The 25426-nt window shown below is 41.1% G+C and overlaps 1 protein-coding gene across 1 annotated transcript in view; it reads left to right on the forward strand.

Annotated features, from left to right (window-relative positions):
* Positions 1-17014, forward strand: part of LOC111220401 (V-set and transmembrane domain-containing protein 4-like) — a 17608-nt gene extending 594 nt beyond the window's left edge. Inside the window, exons 2-8 of the mRNA XM_022743474.1 lie at positions 2797-3204; positions 11796-11849; positions 12128-12235; positions 12328-12361; positions 12492-12616; positions 13275-13339; positions 14058-17014. Of these exons, the coding sequence (XP_022599195.1) occupies positions 2797-3204; positions 11796-11849; positions 12128-12235; positions 12328-12361; positions 12492-12616; positions 13275-13339; positions 14058-14183 (920 nt within the window). The 3' untranslated portion in view covers positions 14184-17014. The remainder of the gene's footprint in view (positions 1-2796; positions 3205-11795; positions 11850-12127; positions 12236-12327; positions 12362-12491; positions 12617-13274; positions 13340-14057) is intronic.
* The last annotated feature ends 8412 nt before the right edge of the window (positions 17015-25426 follow it).

Consider the following 25426-nt stretch of genomic DNA (forward strand, 5'->3'; position numbering starts at 1 on the left):
CCTCTCCTGAGTGTGTTTGACTAAAAGCCAGAAAGTGTCCCATGGCACAAACTCGAGCTGACAGACTGCTGCACAAAGATTCACTGTGGGATCCTGCTTACATGAGACAAAGAGTATGGTGGGACAGATAGATGTAGACACACCCACTGAGATAGCACAGACACAACATTAACCATGGATTTTCAAGGGTCAGCTTTGAAAGAGTATGAGCAACCACATCAGTTTAGCACTTGAGGGAAAATCTAGTATAATTTAAAATGACGATTACGAACTTTAAATAGATAAATTCATCTACATTAAAAGTTCTTTCTCCATCATTTTGTCGGCCACAGACATGCCCCAAACAAACAGAGACTGAGACCCACTCACCCAGCCTTCCTCCCCCTGTGTCAGACATGTTGTGTGGTGTTCAAAATAAAAAACCCTGACTGAGGTCTGCGCCTGCTGTCCTCCAAGCTGGAAGTGTGATTTTGCTTCGGCGTCAATCTCAACAACACAACTCCCCTCCCCTCCACCCTGCGCAGGAAATTACATTTCCCACTCACTCGCCAGAGCAACCGAGGTGTGTGTGTGTGTGTGTACGTGCCGTCCCGCATACATTCAGCCTGTCTGCTCTGCGTCGATGTGCGTATAGTGTTTGTGCATGTGTGTGTGTGTGCTGGTGGTGTGTGTGTGTGTGTGTGTGTGTGTGTGTTTGGTGTGTGCGCACGTGAGTCTGCCAAATGTGTTTTTTACTGTGTGTGACAGAGGGCGGAGGGACGAAGGGAGTTCTGAGTAGAAAACAGAGTGGCCAATGTTTCATATTACACTCCTCGGCTGAGGCGGAAGGGAGGGGGACGGGAGGGGGGGGGGGGGGGGGTGAAGAAGAGGAGGAAACCTGGGGCTTCTTTTCTTCCAGGGGCATTTAACTGAGAGTTTTATGGAGGCTGCAGCCGTGGAAAATGAAGCTCCGTCTGTGGTCTTCGCTCTCCTCACCTCGAGCACTGTTTGGAGTAGGAAAAGTTTTATTTTGCTTCAGACCAGATGAGGATGTGGTGGAACTAAATATTCGTCCACTACTTTGTCAAAGAAGCTTTGAAGAAAACATCAGAGAATAAGGGAATATATGTTGATGGTGATCGCTGAGGAGATGGAGAAAAGCACTTTTGTTAGATAAGATTCTCTTTTAACTTCTGTAAAACTTCTTTTCTTTCCTGTCACTGCTAAAATAGATATACGCCCGAGAGATTGTAGGGTGTGTTGGCAAGAAAATAACAAGTTTTTCTCAAAGTTGCATTTGTTTGCAGAGATGACAGGGAACTCCAGAGTGAAAATTGGTGTTTTTCCTGAGTGTTTGAAAGTAAAACAGAGCTGATCTCAGTGATCTGCTGTCAGAACGGATTATTAAATATAAAAGTTTAGAGTTTAAAATCACCTTTCAAAAGCAAAACAATACTTTTTTAACCTCTCAACTATATTTTCCAAAAACCAAATGACAAAAACTAAAAAAAAAAAAGAAGAAGAAGAAGAAGAAGAAGAAAAGACAGTGACTTTAATTATGTGCTGTGCTCAAAGCATCTGACGTGTGTGACAGCAAAATGCCTGCGTGTCGTGGAAAGTGTGGAAATTGCCCAACGATGGAAAAACAGATCTGTGATATACTGTCATGCAACACATTCAGCAATAAAGTTTGTTTCCTCAATATTCATCCCACGTCTGCCGTCACGTGCCAAAAACAATACGACTGTCAGCGTGAGAGGGAAGACGACTGTTGGGCAACAACACTGACTGCGAGTCCTGGGCTGTATGGATTTCAGATATGACCTACAGCTTCCACTTGCGGAACAAACCCTCAGTACCATTTGTAACACAGATTTTTGTTCTTTCACGCTGTTGTGGTGATGAAGAGAAGAGTTCAAGTCCGTCAGTGAGGCATTAGCTGCTTCTCTTGGTAATGCATACCATCTTTAAACCATTAGGCTGCTGTGCTGTGATTTTCAGGGGGCAATTGGAAGTGGAATGAAAACGGCTTCCATCCCGTGTGTCAACACAAATCTACTTTCAAACTTTTAGATAAAACTTTACCTCACATTTCACACAGATTTGACACCATACAGAAACTTTTGAAAATGGGTCTAACCTCGATGACTACGTTTGAGTCTGAATCTGAGTTTGAATCTCATGACAAGACGAACGTTTTTAATTCTTCCTCCTGTTTTGGTTGACAAATAACAAATTTGGTGAGTGTCAGTGGAATAAAGACACAGCCCAGTCGCTCTGCTCAGTACATTCAGTTCAAGGTTAAAGGTTGATTTTTTTTTTTTTTTTGGTTTCAATGTTAACCTTGGTGAATACAAGGTGTTCTCTTCAATCCTTAGCATTGCACTCCCAATAAATTAATGTAAAATCCATATTTCAAAAGCAGTAATGATTAGACTGTGTCACATCAACAACTGACTGACTTTCACTACTGAAAGAATATGGCTGGAAAGTAAATATAGATAGATATAGATATAGATGTATATAAAATATTTTGCCCTACTTTCAGTACTTAATTTTGCATGAAATTGTTTACAGTGTCGCTAAAACATATGTACCATGGACCAACCAATTGTAAGACAGGGAAAACAGCTGAATGTGTTAAGGGATGTGTCACAACTCTGTCCAACTTGATGTAACCAACATGGTTTTTCAGCTTCTGTTGGCCTCATGTTTGTGGTTAATGGACATCAGTCAAGCGAATCCAAAAGTCTTGATACTGCATGGCGTGGGCAGGTACGCTTTCTAAAATAACTTGTGTAAAACTTGCTTCTCCAGATTTGTGTTCGGCCATCAACGTCACCATCACCCCATCGCCCTTCACAGTGGCCCAGGAGGGTCAAAACATCACCCTCTCCTGCGTTGTGTCCCAGCGACGCCGAAATGCCGCATTACCGGTCGTGAAATGGACCTTCCTACCGGCGGGCACGGACCGCCAGGAGGACGAACTCCTAATCGCTCGCGTCAACATGAGGAAGGCCCGTTTCTATGGCAACTACACCAAGAGCTTCCCGTGGCCCAAACTGAAGCTGACGGTGGTGAAGCAGGGGAAGATCTTTGACCTGATGATCTTGAACGTGGGGGAGGGGGACCGGGGGCTCTACATGTGCCGGGTGCAGGAGTTTAAAAAGCACCAGGACCGCTGGAAGGCCTCATCCAACTGCACCGCCGCTACTGAGCTCAGAGGTGAGGGCTGGATTTATCATTCTGCTTTGCCCGTCACACCCGTCTCTGAGCATCACACTGCTTCACATTTGTTAAGTTCCACCATGGGCTCCATTGTGCACAAACCAACCGCTCCTGCTCAGCAGTTCAACAGTGTTTCTACTGAAGCCAAACTCTGGTGAAAACATGATTCACCACTAGGCTAATCAGGCAAAAATGGCAGATAACATGATATAATGCACCACAATACTCAGTAATGCATGTACAGTATGTACAGTACACGATGTAGTAATTAGTTATGTGTCATTTAGATTTACAGATATCTTGGACCTAATCATTAGATACTTTAATATCTAATTTACATAATTAATTAAATTTACATAAATTCTAGTTCTTGATTCTGTTATCAATTAACATTATTTACCAATTATTCTTAATTATTTAGTTACCTAGTTAGCTAGTCATTAATCATCAGTTGGGTCCTGTTTTGTACGCAGGGTCGTCTGATGCAGAAGAAGTAGGAAGAAAGTTGCTAAAAAAATATAAATTGATTTTTAAAAACAACAAACAACAACAAAGAGCTTTGTGTTCAACTCTCTTATCTTTAACTTCATGTTTCTTGCTAGCATCAAGGAGTATTGTGAATAAAAATATACATTACATTTTTTTACCCAAATAAATGAAGTTAACATACACAGTCACACCATGGCAACACAGTAAACACAACAAATTTATTGTTAGACCTTCATCAGGGTCATCCTCAGCCACCTCGAGGGTCACACGCCAAAACACGTCGGTCTAAAGTTGTTCTGTGTACTTCAAGTGTTGCTGGAGTTTTGACCTCTTTAAACTTTTCCCTTTCTCCATGCACCTTGGAAGTAAGTGAAGTTGTGCCCGAACGCTCTACTTTGCTTCTTGGAGTATGTATCACGTCACCCAAGTTCATGGATCTCCACATGCATAAAATTAACAAATTAGGGACCCACACATAGAAGACCAGTTCCATAGTGGTACTACAGTTCAAAAACTCCACAAGGAACCTCTAAGGTAGAGCAGCCTGTATTTAGCCTGACAGGCAAAACTCAGGGGAAAAAACTCTTTAAAGCATCTGCAAGTGCTGTGAACACGGGGTGATAGCTGAAGGTGACTCGGATGAACGTTTTATCAACTAACATGGTCTCTCATCTGGACTGTGGAGGCTGGACAGTAACATAACTGTTTAAAGAGACTTTTGAGTAAGAAATTTAAGCAGAAATGATAAACGTGCAGGAGGCATCGCAAGTAGAAATTACACTCTTTCAAACGTTCAACTACAACTAGACATGGTGAGTTTAAATGATAAATCAGTGACGGCCTATTGAGCTTAAACAGTGTAGCAGTGATTGCAGCATAAAAACTCTTCATTCTTGTTTGTAACTTGAAAAGTATCCAACAACAAAGAAATGCCTTTGTTTTAAATAACAAAAATTGCGAATTGTCAGAACTCAACCTGGAGTCTTGAGCCCAAAAAGACTGGGAACGCCTGCATTAGGCTGCTACCATTAATACTTGGTAGAAGAAACTAGTAGCTGTAGACTACTTTCTCACAGAATGACATCACCACTTATAATAGTGCAGGGCGGAGACTTAACTATTTCTGCAACCACAACAGAAGGAGTGACAAATGCAGTTTTGATAATAGTAGACCACAGATAGTTTTAAGCAGATGCCAGGTTGGTCTACAGGGATGTTCCAGCAGCAGAAAACTGTGACTGTTACTGAGCAGCTCCCAGCTGTGGACACATGAAACTGTTTGAGGTTTTTTGCTGGATGTTTGAAAAAGATTGTAGATGCCCCGTTAGATTTCTGTCATTCAGTGAGGTCTCATAAAATTACTGAACTTAACCTGAAGGCTTAAGGCTTAACAATCGTTCGTGCAACCGCATATTTGTCAGCAATTCTGTTAATTACCCCCAAATATATCACTGTTTAAACAAAGTTAAAAAAATAAAATAAAATGTGCAACAGTACACTGCTACAAGAAAAAAGTGGAGCAGTTCTGTGTCTCCAGTAGTAGCAGTTTTTCTGACCACAACTGGATGACGTAATTCATCTGTCAGAAGAGTTTGTGAAGTGGGTTCACTGAGCAAAAGCACTGTCCTGCTTTTGATTTTGGAGGGGAAATGTCATTGGTTAGGAACAAGCCTGAAGATAAAAGGATACTCCATTGCAATAAGTTGCGGCTTAGACTGAGAGGATGATCTTGGAGAGAGAGCAGAGAGAGAGTGAGGTTTCAGCGCCGCCGCGGGCATTAGAGACGTTCACTCAACGGAACGGATGACACATTCACTGGTACCAGATCCTGCACAGAAATCCCTTCACTTTCATAAAAACCAGAAGCAAACTTTAAAAGCTTTGTCATTTTTTCCTCCTAGCTCCTTATTCACTGATCAAGGTTATAGAGCAGATTTTAAGACCATTGTTTTAGCCCCGCCCCCCTCAGTGCACCTGTCAAGCCCGGCCTTGCATGAAACACAAGCAGTTTATAGAGATAACAGTAGCACACTTACCATTTGAAATGCTAAATGTTTGAAACAATGGCTCCCTGATTTCAGACAGAGGTACAGATAAACAGGCTTAACTGCCACTAGCAGATTCAATCAGCTGCATATTTCCTAATAACCATGTTTAGCTTCTTGGCTTATGCATGTTTTCACTTTCAATGTTAGAAGCAGTAAAGGCTTTTAGGATGGGGACCACAGTTTGGAAAACGTAACGCTATCTTGGGCAACACTGCCAGGGGATGCTAGAGTGTAAATGTCCCCAAATCAAATAGAAAGCCAGACAGAGCCAATAACGTTAGCTATTAGCATTCAGGACCAACGTCCACACAGTGAGGAAATACTCCGCAGTGGATGTGCTAGTTGTGAACAGGGATTTCTCTTTTAAATTTAGCATGTAACCCCAGAAACTAATGTAGTTAGTTAAAGTAGCTATTTGTAAGTTTTGCGATTGCTACATAGCTAACATTAGCATTAATAGCTACTTACTTCCCAGTCTAGAAGAAACGTTGCAAGTTCAGCTTTAAACTTCATTCCTCTACTCGCCAAGACGCCAACTTAACAATGTTAACTCTCTATCACGTCTTTTCTTCTACTGAACCAGCTACCCCTGGCCAATCACGTCACTTTCCAATAGCGAGTCGCTGTAGCCTCCAGTCTGCCCTGAAGAAGTAGCGCTGCTCAGAGGACGTATTATAACCTCTTGTATTATAAAAACAACAATGGCCGAAGCTCTTATCAAGCGACAATCACCAAAACCAACTCCTGGCAAGAAACCATGTTCTGCGGCAGAGAAAACGAACAAATAGCCCCTGGATGATGCCTTTGGAAATAAAGCTTGGTTACTTTTGGGTTTAACTAGTTAGCTACACATGCATTCGTAGCTTTGATGGAAATGGATTTAACAGGTGCTCGTAAGAAATGGAATGAACAGGTGCGTTTTTAGTTTTGGAGAGGCTAGAAAAATAATACCACTGTGCATGTGCTTAAAATTCCTAGTATCTAGGAGAGGTCCAAAGCCTGGCAGACCTACCGTGCCTCGTTACTGTTAAGATATGACTCGACCTCATTGTTTGGTTGAGGGGTTTAGTGAATATCAGCTGCTATTCCCTGTGTCTGTAGCAAATTGCAGCTTTTCATCTTGAGCGAATAACAGAATCAGAATGTGAAGACAATTATTCATTACATTTATTGCCATATTACTGTTAGTGTTCCTCCCCACTTTGAACAACAGTAGACGTTGCTCACCACATTTTCCATGGAAGCGTTTTCTACAGGCTGTGACTTTCGGGGTGTCCACGGCCAAGTCTGGGCTCCGGCAGACACACAGTCCCCACTGAGAGCTGTTGACATTGGCCACGACGAGGAGTTTCCCTCCCAAAAGTAGAACAGACAGAGAGTCCAGAGAGGTTCAGCAGAACTTCAACAACAGATAGTTGTGCTGAGGAAGGTAAAGTCTGAATGTTTGTCTGCAGTGACAGTGGAGTGGGCCGCCGGCTCGTGTCTGGCTCCTGACGTTTCGTGGTCAAGGATGTGGAGAGCTATTTTCGTCCAAGGAAGTGCCGGCCCATTATGGTTTCAGTGATAATAATAAAAAAAAGCCTACTGCGACACTTTTGGATGAATACTGCAATTGTGATAAAAAGATAGAAATTAATGATGCAAAGATCTGGTTAAAAGCTTATTCAGTTCATTTTGAATTTTCCTCAATTTTTCTCTTCATTTTTGTTACCTGAACCATTTCATGAGCTATGATTGCCTGAACAGGATCCTGGTTTCTCTAAACTTTGGTGAATGTTGCAATCTTGGAGCAGGAAGTATTTATTCTTTGGTTAGCCGGAGGCCAAATCAATGTGAAAATTAGTTCAAAGTGTGGTCTAGCTATTTAGTATTGTACTTCCATAAAGTTGGAGCACTTGCAATAGAAAAACAAATGGTCATAATCAATGCAGCAGAGGACGAGATACCCTGACTGATACTACTTCCTCCTGTGAGTCAAGTCAAAAATGTTGGATCCTACATTTCCCACAATGTAACTCAGTAGCATCTTTTGTCAGACCTTTCCTGCCTAGCAACTGCCCACATCTTTCAAATTTAAAGTCCGCAGTTGTCATAAACTTCTGTCTCCTAGCCCAAGCCGAGATAAAATAACCCTGAAGGCGTCACCAGGATTATTATTTGCAGACTTTTAAAAGCTAATCCTTTAATGAGTAAATTGTTCTGGGTGTGTAAAATCCATGGAGTGCCCCTTTAAACTGATGTATCCGTATCTGACTATATTTCGTTTTGTCACCATTTCAATTAAGAGTAACATTAATAACACCAACACTGTCCAGGATCTAGGTTGGGTGATGGTAATGTTCAGGCCAAAGCTCTAACAACACAGGAACACTGGTTTATTTTTGGACCAGCAGGTCGGGGTATTTTTTCCACACCAACGCTTGACAGCTATGATAAACATCAGCTACACTTCTGAGGGGTTAAAACCCCTGTGGGACCATTGCTCCTGGTCCCCACTTCAGATGAGAGACAGCAGATGACTGAGGCTGCATGTGCACAGACGTGTGTTTGCGTGTGTGTATGTGTATGTGTGTGTGTGTGTGTGTGTGTGTGTGTGTGTGTGTGTGTGTGTGTGTGTGTGTGTGTGTGTGTGTGTGTGTGTGTGTGTGTGACGTTAAACTGATGGAATTCTTGTAGACGGATAACATTAGGTGACCAGGTGTTTCCACAATCTATCGCACACACAAAACTGCTATTACTCTACTTACTACTGCTATAATAAACAAATCCAGAGAGGTCAGAGGGTTCGGTAGAAAAACTGAAGGGCAGAGCACAGTGTGGATACAGCCTCCTCTTGGCATAAACAAACCCAACTTTTAGGTATTTCTATAACACATGTGGGCGAGTTAGGTACACACCGCACGGATGTAGCGTGGGTTTAAGTATAGTAAGAACGTGGACCTCTGGGTAAAAATTTAAATCAGAAAATATCACAATTCAGAGGTCACGCATGTTTCTTGCAAGGTTTTTCTGTAAGGAACTGTGGAATAAATAAGTTTATATATGAATAAGAAACCAACGATATCGTCCTATGTTTTTGTCCTTAATAGACACACAGTGTACAAGTGTACGGAAAAATGCTAATTTGTAGAAGAAAAGATACAAGAGGAAGTTAAAGGGTGGATTATTAGATGCTTTGTCACACAACACTGCTGTGTACTTACATTCATCTCCAGTCACTTATAATACAGTAAATTAGAGCATTGAGTGACTCAGTGGATAATGAAGACAAAGAGGATCATTATTCAGTCCATGTCTTTATATTGATGTTTACAGTGTTGGGTTTGTTGGGGCACAAAAAGAGCCACAAATCTGAAGTACAGTCAGCAACTGAATGCAAAGCTGTGGCTCTGATGAATAAAAAGTAGTTTGTTGAATGTTTCCACTGTGTCCGATGCAGCCTTCCGCCATTCAAAAGTTGCTATAAAAAGACAGACATTTTGTAGATGTGGATAAAAGGCAGTTTTATGGCACAAAAGTGTCCAATTTCTGATTATTCCAACATGTACAGCTGTCTCACTGTCAGAGCTGCACAGAAAACCCCACATAAACGTCACAGATGCTTATCAAGATTTACTCTGTGAATAATCTACTGTGACGGAAGTGTAGAGCTTTTAAATCAAATCATCTGCCATTTGAAACAACTGGAGAAAGTCTGTTTTAAATGATAGCCTGGCTGAGACTATAGTGTTTGGATTTATTTGCCACAGTCTTGTCTGTTATATTGTCATCGATGGTTTTAGCATTTTCATGACCAAGAAAATTACAACAAATGTTATGTAGATGCTGTTCACACAAGCTTCGCTAAATGACACAACAATTAGGAGTTCATTAAAGACACCTGCTGGATGCTGACACATGAAGCACTTCAACTGTTAGCTGACTTTGCCCTCTATACTATTTACAAACTAATCGTCTTTAGAAACAAGTTTTTGTAGTTAGTTTATATTAAACTCCAGGAAAGTACCATGCAAATGTCCAAATTTGCCAGGCTGGTTAGCTAAATCAACAGTGCACACAAATCTGAGATACTTATTTTTTGCATGGAAAAAAAAAAAAGCCATGATATGTAGCCTAATATCAAACACAGAGACATTTTTCTTCAGTGCTGACTTACATTTGCTGTCAACTCCTGTCAACAGCTAGCCAAGCTATTTGACAAAGCTATTGCTTGCTAATAAAAAAACGACTCGCCAGACAAAAGAAAGCTGAAACATCACTGTCTGTTTTGACATCTTAATCGTCTTTTTTCCACATCATTGTTTTTCTATTCTAACAAGAGTCTAACAAACAAGTGGCTCTGACATTTTGCCATCATGATTTAAGCCGATAAAATGCATGTTCAATATAAACTACTAAACCTGCAAGCCTATCTTCCCTTTGACAGTGTTTGAGGGCAGTGTTTCCAGACAGCAGAATGTAGGTCACATATGGTCAGCGACAGCGAAGGGTTAGTGGTTTCACATATGGGACTAAGTCCAAAGGCACAAACACCTTTTAACCTGCAGAAACATGTCAATCAACTTGTTTTTATTGTCTCAAAAAAAAAAAAGAAACCTGCTAACTGAGAGCAAACAGCAGTGAAGGAGCTGATTTCTGTGAACATTTAAACCAAGTTGGGTTGATAAGTTGAGTGAAAGCAAATGAATAGGCTTCAGGCAGAACGCTAACACTGCTGCTCAGTGCATTTCGTTTTCTAAAGCTTAAAGGGTGCTCTGTTTTCTCTGGCCTTGCAGAGTGAAATTTAGTTTTAATAAATGTTATCCGATAACAAAATGAGGAGTTTGAAAGTGGAGGTATAAGTGCGATGCAGCATTTTGCAGAGACTCTTTTCTAGGATTTAAGCTTAGCTTTCTCAGAACTGCAGGCTTTGCTATAAACATCCCACTGCTTTATGTGAGGTTTGACAGTTTTTAATTCATACTTATGCTGTTTCACACAGCTTAATGGCCCAGCCTTTAAATCCAACCTCTTTTATTTATATATGGTCTTGTGTGTGTGTGTGTGTGTGGAGAGGGAGTGTATTATTTGAGACATTGCTTGCTGGTTTGTCTGTCAGTCAGTCAGTCAGTCACCACGCAGCGCAGCCAGTCTGCCTGTGGGAAAGTCTCCAGCCAGCGTGGTGGCGAGCCTGTTCGTCGTCAGCCGCTGGTGGTTTGGGGTATTTCAAGATGCCCTAGTGGGTGTCACTTCACGAGCTTCCTACCACCAGCTCAGCAAGAGAACGACGGTGTTAAGACGACAGTGGTCAGATGGGGCGGAGAAGTGAGTGAGTGTGTGTGCGGCAATTTTTCACGTTCAGTATGGGAAACACACTCTCAGTCATTTCGGACACAGGCAGCAGATAGCTGGGATTCTCATTACAGACACAGGCTGCATTTAAAGGTCTTTAACCCTCCACTACCAACTGAGGTGTTAGGTGCTAACATCTCACATTTAGTGAAGCTGCTGTGACACCAAAGTTTCAGCGTCAGTCTAAATTCTTTTATTTACCGACATGTCAAAAAGGGAAACACCGAGCTGAGTTTGAATTCCAGATTTTTGAATGCCTCTAAATCAAAGGGACGATCCAAGTATTCCTGGGAACATTTTAATGTTAAGAAAAAAAGGGAGACATTCTCCGCCAATGTGTGGACAAAGCCAAAATGTGCACAGGTTGCCCAGTTTAACCACAAAAGTTTGTTATGAAGGTGAAAAAGACGGTCTGGCTCAGAGCACGAGTGAATGTGAGGTTAAACTTTACCGTTACGCATAACTGTAAACCAACTGTTTGCACTAGTGTCTGAGTTGATGAGCTATTTATCCTTTCCATCCAGTAAAGGTTAAGGTTGAGTCCTCTGGACAGTGAATCAGAGACAGGAGCAGGCAGGGAGGAGGCCCACCTCGGCTCGTTGTCTTCCTACAATTAGCTTTATTTAAAACTTTAGCCAGTGTGTAATCAGGCGGCAGAGAAGCCACAGTGATGACTACGGACTTTACATGTTTCTCTTCTGTCTTTCCTTCTCCGTGTAGTACATGTCCTACCAGCCACCAAGGCCAAAGACAGCCTGTGGAGCTTGTTTGAAGGTAAGTTGTCATATTTTTAGAGTGTCTGAATGTGTCAGTGTTAGTTTTAGTGTGTGTGTGTGTGTGTGTGTGTGGGGTGGACTGGCACTGTGTCGTCCTTGGCAGGCAAAAATAACTCAACCCAAAGGATATACTACAGTGCCTTAAATAGCTCAGCAAATCATGTACTCCTTTTTTTTCCCCCTTCAGATGTTTGTGTGCAGTGAAGCAATGGCACGAGGCTGCTGTACTTGGTGGACTAATGTGTGTGTGTGTTTGTATATGTGCGTGTGTTTCAGACGTATACCTGTGTGCGGTGTTGATCTGCTCGGTGGGCCTTCTGTGCATGTGCATGTTCACGGTGACGGTAACCTGCCAGTACGTACAGAGGAAGCAGAGGTTAAAAGGTCAGCAGCAAACGTCAAGATCATTCCACGCTGAAAATACAATAAGTCTCTGCACCAGCTGTAATGTTTCTGTGTGTGTTACATCTTTGCAGATAATTACCACCTGGTTAAAAGCCCACAGAACAGGTAGGATTTTAAGACGACACCGCTTCACGTTTAAATAAAAATTCCTTTTAAAAAATATAAAAAAAACAACTAACAAAGAACCACATGTTTTTAACTGCACTGAACTTCTTGTAATGTGTTTTCACTGTAGCTCAGGAGAGACAGTTACCAGTCTGGTCAGTGTGTCTCCTGCTCTGCCTCAGAAGGAGAGGAGGTACAGGAAGAAAAGGAGCAGAGAATACCAAGAGGAGACACCGCCAGAGATACCAGCCAAAGGTAAGGCTTTCTGTGATCTGAGACGTGTTGGAAAAGTTCACTCCGAAAGGCAGAGATAGATGTTCATTTTGTCCCGCATCGCTTTCCAAACATGAATCCATGTGGACATCCTTCCACGTATAAACCTCTTTGAGTTATGGGACTGTTTCCTGACGTTAGCTGGGGAAAACTTCCTCACCCGTAACAAACCACAGCTCAGTCACACCAAGTCTCCTTCATAATTAGCATGTGGAATAAAATGTATCACTGAAAGCAAAAACCTTTTCTTTCTTTTTTTTTAAAGTTATAGTGAGTTAATTACTGTATTAAAAGTCGTCATGTTGTGTTTGACAAACAGTTAATGCCTAAATTTCTTAATAAAGTTGATGTTTTAAAATTCAAGTGGGGAACTGCGCTGACAAGGAAATACTGCTGTTTGGGGGGCGGGGTTTGAAACAATTAAGGACTGATCGGCTAATTGTTTTGTGCAGCTGATGTTAATTTTTAAAGCAGTATTAATTTTATTTTTTTTCCCAGCAGACACTGAGCAACATTAGCATTCATTAGCATTAAAAGCTCACCAAACAACATGTTAAATCTTGTTTATTTTATCAGTATGACACCCGTGTAAAAATTTCGATCTCAGCAAAACCACTCACTTTTGTTTTGTTCCCTGCAGCTCCCATCGGAGACAAAACAAGGAAACCCAAACTTTTAAAACCACAGCCAAGGAAAGTAGTGTTGGTAAGCACCATCCATACCTAATTATCAGATGCTTGCTTTCATTGTCATTCTTTTATTGCCGTCAAGTAATCAGGAATCTACCCAGTACTCATTCTGACATGTACATGAAGTTTATTCCACATTGGAGAAAGCCTCTCTAGCAGTACATACGCATTGGTACTTTTTGTTTATAACTATAATACTGTACCTAGTAAGGCAGTTGTGGTGAGCCTGCCATTGCTATTGTCCCAAGTATAATGGAGAGCATCCAACATGAGGCAGGGAATACCAGAAAATAAAATGTGCCACAAAAACCCAGGTTTCATTTTATAATTGTCGCTGGAATGAAGTGGCTCTGGTGGTGACTTGGCATCTTAATGGTACAAAAGGCTGTAAGACGTCATTGTATGTTGGCAACATGAACCCAGAAAACCAGTAAGGTAACGTCTGCACGCAGCCTGCTCACATTTACCAAACCAAAGCTGTAAACCAGAGGAAAACCAAGGAGAGTTTAGATGTTCAGAAGATTTCTTGTCAGTATTCACATCTGACACTGCAAATGTCAATCTACAGCATCTTCAGCCCTTTAATTAGCTTGATGTAGTTCTGCATAAAAAAAACTTTCCCAGCCTTTCCTTGTCCTTTTTCTCACCACTAACACCACTTCCCTGCCCTCGCCACTTCCCTCTGCATCATTATTCTACTGTTCCTTCCCTCTCCCCCATCTCCACATCTCCAGCCGAAGATAGTGGAGGAGAATCTGACGTACGCGGAGTTGGATCTGGTGAAGCCGATTCCAGAAGCCAAGGCGTCGCGTAGCGGCACCGTGTACGCTCAGATACTGTTCGGGGAGCAGCAGCTATGAGAGGAAGACACAAACACCACTAGTAACTGTGCCTTATGTAGAAATAAGTATTGTCTATTTATGGTCTGTGTTCTGTATTCAAATGGTTTGTGAAGGGCAAAATGTGTAACGCCTCAGAATTATGACAAATTTGTACATATGATTTTATATGAACTTTGATATAACTTCTTTCTATGTGAGACCAAGATGCAAAAGGGAAATGTTTTGTATACTTGTGGTATTCTTCTCTTGCACATGTTTGAATCCTGTGTAGCTCTAACTGGGGACACAATAGAAAAGACTATGGCGCAGATTTTGCCCATCATCACAATCTAAAGGGAGATTATATATTTTGAATTCGCGGCCGAATCTTGAGGCTCCCTGATCATATCAAAACATGCTTCGGTCGATTTTTGCAACGTGACGTCAACAGTTTGATGTCCGGTGGCGTATGGGTTTAACAGACAGTGAATGTCAAGTTTACTCTGGGGTGAGGTGATATGAGGGTGCTGTTACCACTCTCGCGTCTGTGCATTACGTACAGAGCTGGAACCAGGAGGTGGTTAGCCTAGCATAACGAGCGTAAACATGGTGGAAACAGCTGGCCTGCCTGTAGCTAGCTAGCACTCTACACAGCTAGGGCTGTTTAGTTTCTTGACAAGAGGCTCCTGGTTGTTGTTTACCACGAAAGAAAGGTACTTGCATAACTTCCTGCAAAACCCCAAATTGTTGTTTTTTAAATTTTTTGTATGTTTAGAGGCGTTAGTAGTTGTATTTTTGAACCAGGCTAGCTGTTTTCCCCTGCCTGCAGTCTCGGGGATTTTCCTAAGTTAAGCTAATTGCCTCCGAGCTTTAGCTTCATACGTAACACACAGAGGCGAGAGAGGTATAGATCTTCTCATCTAATACCCAAAATGTCAAACTACTACTTTAAATTCATAATTGAACATTATTCTAGATGCTGGCATTTAATATTAAGTTGAAATACACAAAGGCTTTGTGTAAGCAACCAAAGGTAATTTTGTTTCTTGCGCTTCATATACTGATACGCCATTAGACTGGATCCTGTGGGAGCCCCTCTCACATTTCTTTTGACTCTCACTTTCACAATGAATTGTGGGAAACCCCATCTGAGAGCCAGCAGATTTATGAACAAGAGACTAAATAAATTAGAGACATCCGTTGTTATGAATGTGAACCAATGCATTTTCAATTGTGATTTTCTTCTAGTGTGTTCCCAGCATTATCTGCCTCACAACATCTGTGTTCAGTCTGGTTTTGTGTGTCAGGCTGCAGTTTATAATGACCACAACTCCACAGAGTTGATATTAAAGTAGTGATTAGCCCCCCGACCCTAACCCACCCCCCCCACGGGCAAGTATGTGAGACCATGCGAGCCCCTTTCATCTGGTGCCAACATCAACTTAACAGGCTGTTAGCGACACACACACATATATATAGATGCTGCACATGCAAGGGTGGAGTTACATGTAAGATAAACACCCTTGCAGGCGAACACACAAAGGCACATACTGTAAAGCCAAAAACCTGCAAACAATTGTGACACCTGATCCACAAACAGGGACGAACTTAGACCCATGCTTGAACTATTTCACATTAATCTAAGTCGGTTTACTTCAAATCACAAGGTGATTCACTGAGATAAGAGCCAGAGGCCACATCAGCTGTACTCCCACATGCTGTACCTTCGCTATGGTCTCCTTGCTTTCTCACTTTCCATGAATCTGAGCGTGAAAGTGCTTAGGACTCTTTTTCCATTTAATGATCCCCTGGATTCAGGCATGGAAAAAAAGCAAAGGAGAGTTTTTCAAACAGTGAACCTGAAACCCAGACACAAAGGCACCGGATCCCTCCCTTCCCCCAAAGACCTCCGCTATCTTATGTGGAGTTTATCCGTGCAGATGGAGCCCAACTAGAGAAGAAGTCGCACTTTCTTCGGCATGCCTAATGTGCCTCTGAACTGCATCGTCGTGTGGTGGTTTTTTTAGCTAAACTAGCTAATAATCTGGCAACCGGTAGTTTGAGAGAGTATGCAGTCACTTCGAGTAAAACGATCAGACTCCTGACTCCTCTGTAACAACGTATATGTTGTATTAGCTTTAGAGTTGCGTTAACCACCTTCTGAGAGACTATGTAGCAACTGTAGTTAGCTAGTTAACAGCTGATATACGCATTAAATTCATTGGATGTCTTTTTGTGTTTGTTTGAATATGTTGGGAAGATCAAGTCGTATGATTTTAGCCTCAATCAGCAGTCGTAGCACAAACGCTGGCTTCCAATATGGATGCCTCTTGCTTGAAAAAGCCAGACAAATGCAGAACTTTCTGGCTATCACTGCAAATTTATAACACAATCCTACAGCAAGCTTATAGTTATGTACTCGTATGTACATTTTTTGTTCCCTTCACTATATATTACATTACAATGTAAACCACCGCTGACCTCTGCATTTGTTACCATTCCAATTTTCCACTGTTGTTCTCTTGTGTTCATGTCAGTTGCACAGTGTGTATATTCCCTATATAAAATGACTGAAAGTGACCTTTCAGTGGTGGGTAGAAGCGTCTTAAAAAATGCCCCTTAAACTGTGAAATGTAAAGTTTCTTCCAGACCACACTGTCCTTAATGGACGTCTGCTAACTAGAACCATGTGTGTGAATGGTGCCTCTTTGCTCTCTCCCTATTCCCCTCCCTCTCTCTCTGTCTCTCTCTCTCTTTCTCTCTGCCCACCACTGACCTCTGCGTCCGTTGACATTCCAGCATTTCTGCTATTGTTCCTTTTGTACATTTCAGCCGTGCAGTTTGTATCAATAAGTGAAATAAATATAAAAGTGGATGTAAGCAGTATGCTGCCAGAGAGTTGTTTTTCAGTCATGCTTCGGATGACGATATTTCAGCCTGGAGCACAGCAATGGTAATATAGTATAATATAGTCATATCACCGGGAGCCTGCTTGTGCTATGCCCTGTTAACTCGATAAAAGAGAGATGGTCCTGTATTGTGACTGATCTGATAGATTAAATCATATTTTCACTCAACAGAAAAAGATCCCACAAAACTGTGATCCTCAAGCCTCCACATATGTGCACTGACTGTTCGTCATCAGACTTAAACTCAGATCTCCCACCTCCATATTGACATAAAGAGTCGATGTGAGAGGGGTGCATCCATGAGCCTGGATGGGTGTCAGCTACTCTCGTGGCGGTGGAGGCGCTGTAATGAGAGAGGGGGCGATCTAAATGTTAGGTTTAGTTTACTTGGAACCTCCAAATTATTTTCTGAAAGGAAAAGAGAGAGGACGCTCACAGCGTAAGACAAAACGAACCCCAGAGGTTTTTATAAAACGGTCTCACCCACAAAGAAAACACATGAAGTTGATAAAAAAAAAACTCACAGGTCAGTGGAGAACTTGGTTTAGAGGGAAGTGGTCCAATAGCAATAAAATATAATAAGTAAGGTAAAGAAAATTCGAATTATTTAAGCGGGTGGGATTGTTGAAAAGGAAGTTGAAGGAGGTGAAAGGAGGAAAAAAAATGGATTAAAAAGGAGAAATTCTATCTTCGTGTGGGGAAAGAAAGGCAGATAGACTCTGAGGTGAGGGGTAAATTGGACCTAGTTGCCTGCATTAGCTCCCTTAAAAAGAAACATTTGATGTCACCAGTAAAACAGCCAAACAAAACCTATTGTTAAAGATGAAACCCTTGAGTGTGTCCGCGCTTGTTCCGTCCCATGCATGCCATCATGTCAGTCCATAGACACACAATGCATAGTAAACACAGTCTACAACCAACATATCCTGTGCGGTTGCAGTAATGCATAGCTACACTGGCCTTGGGGGCAGAAAGGAACATAATGAGAGACTTCGGCGAGCGGAAATCACAAGAAGTAGGGATTACAGTAAGGCACCGAGCTATATGCCCTTGTATTGAATGTCCAACGTTGAATGGTCAGACCATGTTTGAAGACTGACATCGTCCTCTGTGATCCCCTGTGTAAGTATACAGTACTACTAAGGTCACGGGCCCATTGGGACACTGCCTACTGGCCTCCAACCCCAACGGGGCTTCCATCTGTTTGGTTTCTCGTAAAACACAGTGAAGTGTCCTGAAGTCTTCTGTTGAGAAACTGCTTCAAAAGAAGCAATCAACTGGTCTGTGCAACTATTTACTTTGGTTAACCCAATTTTCTCATTGTCCAGTGAGTTTAAAAATACAGACTGTTTTAGTCCAGTCATAAATTCGGAGGGAGACTGCTTGTTTTTCAAGTTCCTAGAGGATGACGAGGAAAGAAAACATCAGAAAAAATAGTGGGATTTCTCAGCACCCTCTGTTACTGCAGGCTAATAGACACGCTGGCTCTGAGAATGGGAAGGGAAGGTGGTTTACTCCTTCGCAGGTCTGTTAAATGTTAATATCTCCCATTTTCAAAGCTTTTGGCATTTAGTATCTAAAAAAAAAAAAGAGGCATTTCTGATGTTAAAAAAGACAAACTGGCAGAAGTTGTAATGCAGCTGAAATGCAAAAAGATAGGTAGATAAAAACAAAGCGGCTCGTCACAGCTTAAACTGCAAATTCCAACAGCCTGGCTCTTGTTTTGAACCCAACAACTTTTTCATCTTCGTCTCGCACTTGCATGTGTTTGACAGACAAGCAGTAACTGATGAGGCATTTCATGACAGGATTTATTAGTCTGCAGCAAGCGTGACTGTCATGTCTCAGTGCCTTGATTCACTCTGCTGTTGTGTGGAACTCCAGGCCAAGCAGAACTAATGAGGAACAGTCTCGGGCTCACCGGCTGGCTGCCTGTCACCCCTCTGGTCTCCGCGAAAATGGTGACATCATACTACAATGCCTTTCTAGATTGTTAACAGTCGGTGAAGACAGCGGTGGGGGTTTTCAATGATGAAGGCAATGAAGTCAGAATGAGGTTTCCCCCTTGACTAAAGAGTGCTGCAGGAGTGAGGCCTGAAACCCAGACATTAGTTGGCATTTTAGCTCTTCTGGCTCCCTCGTCCTGCAGTCTAGTGGTTCATACAAGCTCACACACAAGCTGGCGATTGTATTGAGGCTTCAAAATCATAAAAGTGATCTTCATTTGTGAAGATTATCCTGTATCATAAACTTTTGTTTGTCACAGAGCAAATTTTCTGCAGTAATCCAAAACCCAACGTCACAATCCCACCGGCTTTTTGTTGATGGAACCAGTGTGATGCTAACAATGTGAAATCTTTGACTGCCAATCCAAAACAATGGTCCACACTTTGAGAGCAACTATCAGTGCCAGTTTAGAGCTTTGTCAACCAATTCTGAGAGTGTTAGGAATTTAGGACAAAATGACAAGTTTATAACCAGACTAGACCAGACAGATTTCTCTAATATCAACAATGTAATGAACCTGCTGTGATCGCACAGTGAAAGGGGCCGTTAGAGTTTACAGTGGAAAACCACCAAACAATCTCTTGCTACGTAGATGAAGAGTGAAACTTAGAGATGACTCACACTGCTGTGATTTCTATGGCAGTGCTTACAGCAAAAAGTTATGTGAATGAACTAACCAACAAACACAAAGAGCTTTGATGTTACAGAGGCACTTCCCCCGAGAGGAAGTGATGATGATCACTAAAATATGAGGAACACGGCACATTAACCACCTACTAGCTAATATAATGGGAATTGCAAAAACAAGTATGTGTATATGGATAGAAATGTGTTTTTAGTGTTTACACAGTTTCCTTAAAGCATTTCCTGAGGCAAGCTAGAGGAAAGGATTAGGAAGTAATGACTGATCGCTTTATGTCTTATAATTGAGACTCTGAAACAGCCATTTCTCTATAAACAGTGCCAACAAAACCAGTCAATACATTCATGATATGCAGACAAATACCACATGATTGACTTACTCAAAACCACTTTCTCAAATGCAAAGTGAATATTTTGTCAAGTCAATGTTTCCTGAATAAAATGTAGACAAAGAGAAAAGGAGCTCTTTGAACTCCCAGCCCCATGTAGCAAAGACAACACGACAGTCACATAGTTAGAGGAAAGGAAAGCCACATCCATTCAAAGCTCAGACAAACACACAGATGCCTCTGCCCCCACGGTGCCAGCTTTCCTAAACATATCCAACATGCTCTCACTCATCCCTGCACAAAAGCAGCTTCAGCCTAGTACACACAAACAATAGTACATAAAGAAGACAGATCATGCAGAGGCACACTGGAAAGGAAGAATCACAAAATCCCCGTGACAAATGTTGGAGCCTGCACTCAGCGCTGTGGTTCGTCCCATGTGTCTGTTCCTGAGAGGGATAAAGATGCTTCCTACTGCCTGAATTTATGTTTCTTTTAAAACTGCCGGTATCCTGTAAAGGTTGACTGAGCGTGAAAAAGATGATCCACTTTTGAAATTCCTTTACATTTCTCACAGGAGCATACAGTATATTAACACCTGGGAGCCACGCACACAGTCTTTTATGTTTGGCTATTGTGCAGCTGCACAGAAGCAACTCTGCAGCTGCAAACTTGTTTTAGTTTCCTCTGTCTTTTGTGGAAGCGTTTCCCTTTGCCAATCAAAAACTGACCTTGCAAAGCAGTTTTAAAAGGGAAGTGAAACCATGACCCCAGAGCAAAACTAAGAAGTGTCCAGTAACAATTCACCACCATGTGATCATGTGTTATGTCCTGTCTGAGGGGTGAACGAGGCACAATACAAGATTAACCCCATCTTCTCCAAGTCCAAAGCAGCCACCAAAACACTGTGCTGGTAGTTACCAACTGTTGCATTTATTTACAATGTGTTTTTCCAAACAACAGCGAGATTCTAGCCTCAGGGTGGACACAGAGAATAACACACCAAGGTAACCTATCCAAATATAAACAAAACTCAAGCACTATAACTAACCTCCCTTACTAACAAATACAGGAGAAAATTGGGATCAAAGGAAAATGGCAGTCCACCCCGACCAACTCTCTCTCGAACAAATGAAACAATAAGAATGGCATAAGTTACTGGGACGCAAAACACTAGTGTGGCTGGTTGGGACAGGAAGGAGAGGAGCGTTCCCGTCGCAGCACGGCCGCACCATCTTATAATCGACGAATCATCCCACAAGGAGCCAATCAGCTGCAGGATCCGATATAGTCCACCAATCACCTCCTCATCCTTTTGAACATCTATATGTAAATGCATACTCACACTCAATCACACGTCGTGACCAAAAGAACAACAACAACAAAATAGAACCTAAAAGACAATATGGCTGCAGTCGTAACAGGTAGGAATAACTGTTTTAAGCATTCTGGTGTGAATTGTGGTTTCTATCAAGTTTTTTAGAAATTCAAATCAAGTGTCTCGCTTGAGGGCATATCTGCAGCGGATGTAAAAAAAATAAATTTCTTATTCACTGTTACCAACGTCAGTAATCCAGTTCATCCAGGTCCACATGTTGAGTTTACAGCAAAGATGGTGGATGGTGTCTTTGAAGTTGTTTCAATCCATTCCAGGTAATAAAGATAAAGTGTCTCCAACCTCGGTCAATGTGCCATGTTTAAGTTTTTAACCATATTTTTTAGGCATTTGAGGTTTTTTTTTTTGTTTTTTTTTTAAATCAAAGCTGACTTCATGAACTGGTTAAAAGGAAACAGACACAACTCAGCAGTTTGAGCAGAAAACTTTAGAGACATTCATTATGAATGTATGAGTACTAAGACGTATTACAAGACACATGGATGATATGTTGGTATATAAAACCATGCCGGTAACCAGGTTGTCGTGCAGCTGGGTAAGAAGACAGGAAGGAAGGAAATGAGTAATGAAAGAAAGGAAATCCTCCCTGGCAGGTTAGTAAATTGATGGATGAAGGATGATGACGCATTATTATTTCTACATCTCTTTGATTATCTGCTACTATTTCTGTCCCTGTATGTTTGATTCCCTCATCAGCCTGTCTGTCATTAGGATGCAGTAAAAGGGGCCAAAAAATGCCACCGGGGGAATCACATCCCAGGATATACGACTTCTAAACCTTAGATGTTTGTTAAATGGATACAAGGACACAGGCTCGTTACTGATAATGCAGAGACCTATATATATATACATAAAATATGTTAAATAGCAGGGACTGGAATTGCCAAAAAGGAAAATTATTAAGGGCAAATGAAAATCACAACAAACATAAGGAATAAAACAATTTTATTAAATGTATAGATTAGGTGTGGTGCAAGATTTTAAAAGTTATGAGGCATTTACTGAGGCTAAAATACTCAATAATCAGTCCAACATAAACTTTTTGAAATAAATTTCATTTTCTTCCTTTTTATTTTCTTTCTTTGCTTCTCTATTTCTCTCAGTCTCTGTCAAGCTCACAAATGCTTGTACATGCATATTCAGAAACACACACACACACACACACACACACACACACACACACACACACACACACACACACACACACACACTTCTTATCATTAGACGTAATCTGAACTGCTGCGTGCAGTACCTCACTCAATTAGGTCAGCACCATTTCCTCCGGTGTGACCTGTATTTCTCCCGACCTGTATATCACACTGCAGAGGGAAATGACTCAGGCTAACAGACCATATTATACTGTCGCCTGCTGTTTCAGGAGAAATAAATGACCAAGAAAGGGCAGGAAGACTGGGGCAATAACGGAGGAAGTAAAAGGGGTTTGGGTTTGTCTGTAGTTCACCATTACAAAATAAATATGGCATCTGTGGCCACTTTTTCCACACTCTACATCACCATGGCTGCTTTTGCTCTGACAGCCACGGTGGAATCTAACTCCTGACCCAAGCAGATTGTCTCCTGTCTGGAGCATGATTATATTTACTGCCATGATTCAAGTTGGTGTTTACATGCACACCAAAAGTCCCTTCTTCATGTGGTTCCATAAATGATCTTATTGTAGATTAGTGCATGCAGACCTAAAAATAATAACCATGTTTGAACAATTTGTTAAACTTTTATAATGAGAACCATGGTCAAGATTTCCAATTCATCAGGTACTGTGCTGCATTCACTTTGAGAATCAGGCTTTTAAGCAAAGTATTCTAACCGACTTGGCATCACAAGAGATGCAATTCTGTGGTTAAAGTTTAAAACATAACAAAACCACACAAAGTAGGCTGTTGTCTTTTTTTTCTCTCTCTCTCTTGTTTTTAAGTCTTTTGCATCTGTGCTTTTCCTGCTCTGCGACATGTTAAAAAGTCAACCATGAAAAAAAGGCCAACTGTAAGTTTTGCTACTGCTACATAAAGAGCATTAGCATTAACAGCTGTTTACTTACCAGTCTAGAGGAAACATTGCGAGTTCAGCATCAAACTTCATTCCTTTACTCACCAAGAGCCGTCTCCAGCAGTGGAAAGCAACACCAATGTTAACTCTCTAACTCTCTCTAGTCTCCATCACGTCTTTTCTTTTGCTGAAGTTAGCATGCTAACCAGCTAGCCCCGGCCTGTCTTGTCACTCTCCGATAGCGACTCACTTTAGCATCTAATCCCCCCCTGAAGATGTAGCACTGCTCAGAAGACGTATTATAACCTCTTGACTTGTAAACGCAACGATGGCTGAAGCCCTTGTCAAGCAACAGTCAGCAACACCCGCTCCCAAACTAGTTGATAGGTTAATGGAATCACTCTGCCTCTCATCTTATGGCCATTTCTGATATTTTGGAGGTAAGAAATAGTTACAAAGTTGGTTCTAACAAACACCTTATGACTGAAATACTTGCATTTATCATTTGTTTTTGCTTTAACTCCGATTTTGTCACCTTTTTAATAAGTAAATAAAATGACTTTCAGTAATTGTGTAACTCAAAGAACTCTTTTTTAGTTCTTTTGTCTGGTTATTAGCCTATCACAACATCATACACCTCATGCCACTTCCTGGTAACCCTGGAAGAACTTATCCAACTATTACCATTGCCTCTTTACTTCCAGGACTGTTTTACATTAAATATTCATCTACTCATTTAAAATTCACAAAATGGGTTTCAAATTTTCCTAAACAGCAGTAAGAAATCTGACTGTTTCACCCTGCAGCCTGTGTAGTGATGTCTGACTGTGAACTGCACCGATGGTGTGACACGATACTGTGATTTCCACAGAGACAGCACCACCTACTGACAGCTAGGAGTCACTGTGAGGCTAAATTTAGTCAGGTCAAAGCTGAGTAATATCTGAGGTGAGACTACAGTACGTGATACATTATACTTACTGCTGACAGAAGTCTGTGTGTGTGTGTGTGTGTGTGTGTGTGTGTGTGTATATACAAGATATCATTGCAGCCGTGTGACTGTTGTATCAAATTAAAGCTTGAGAAATGGGTCAGACTGGAAACTATTTACAAACACTGGAGTCGAAATTAAAAGGCAAAGGTGAAATCTCTGTCTTATGTGTGTCAAGGTCGGTGTGCTGTGAACTTTAATTATATTTCTAATTAGTATATGATTTTTATACATATTTTCAATTTGCATTTCAAAAACAACATTTTTAGACACAACTTTTTTTTTTCTTTTTTTTTTGCAAAAAATATTTGTTTCTTCTTGAAATTGAATTAAAGGGCTTCTGCATGTTTCCAAATGACTGATTCCGCCTTTTTTTTTGTTTGTTTGTTTACTACCGTTTTTATCAACATAAACAAGTATCCAGAAATCCATTCTGAAATCGGATTAAATGAATGAAAGCAAGGAGCTTCAGCTCACTTTTTAAATGCCAACTAGGAAACATTTTTGGGGATAATTTTGTGAGGAAAAAAAAAAACAACCAATTAATGTATAATGTGTTTCTTACAAGCATTTATTTTTAATGAGCAAATTATACCGATACTGATACTTGACACAAAATTCTGTCAAGAGATAATCCTGCAGAAAAGTGATTTATTGCATGAAATGTCTTATTTATAAACCATAAGTTCACTGACAATTAACACCCTGTTATGCAGACTGCAGTATTAGTAATAGTTTTCCATTAAGTAATCATAACTGGAAAAGCCCTGTGTAAAGTAATATGTAAAGTTGAGTGATACAGAGGTACGAAATCACTTGCTCTTGGACTGAAACTGTAATAGCTAATGTTTTGTGATAATAAAATCAATTTAATTTGGCCATTTCAGTGCAGAAAGTTATATTAAAAAGAAAGAAGAACCAGGATCTAATATTTTCTCTCTTTTTTTGGTTCTTATCAGCTTTTCTGAGGACCTTTGAACTTTCTTCTGAGACTTTCCACT

This window comes from Seriola dumerili, unplaced genomic scaffold (assembly GCF_002260705.1).
Source record: "Seriola dumerili isolate Sdu_G_001 unplaced genomic scaffold, Sdu_1.0 BDQW01000068.1, whole genome shotgun sequence".
Classification (NCBI taxonomy): domain Eukaryota; kingdom Metazoa; phylum Chordata; class Actinopteri; order Carangiformes; family Carangidae; genus Seriola; species Seriola dumerili.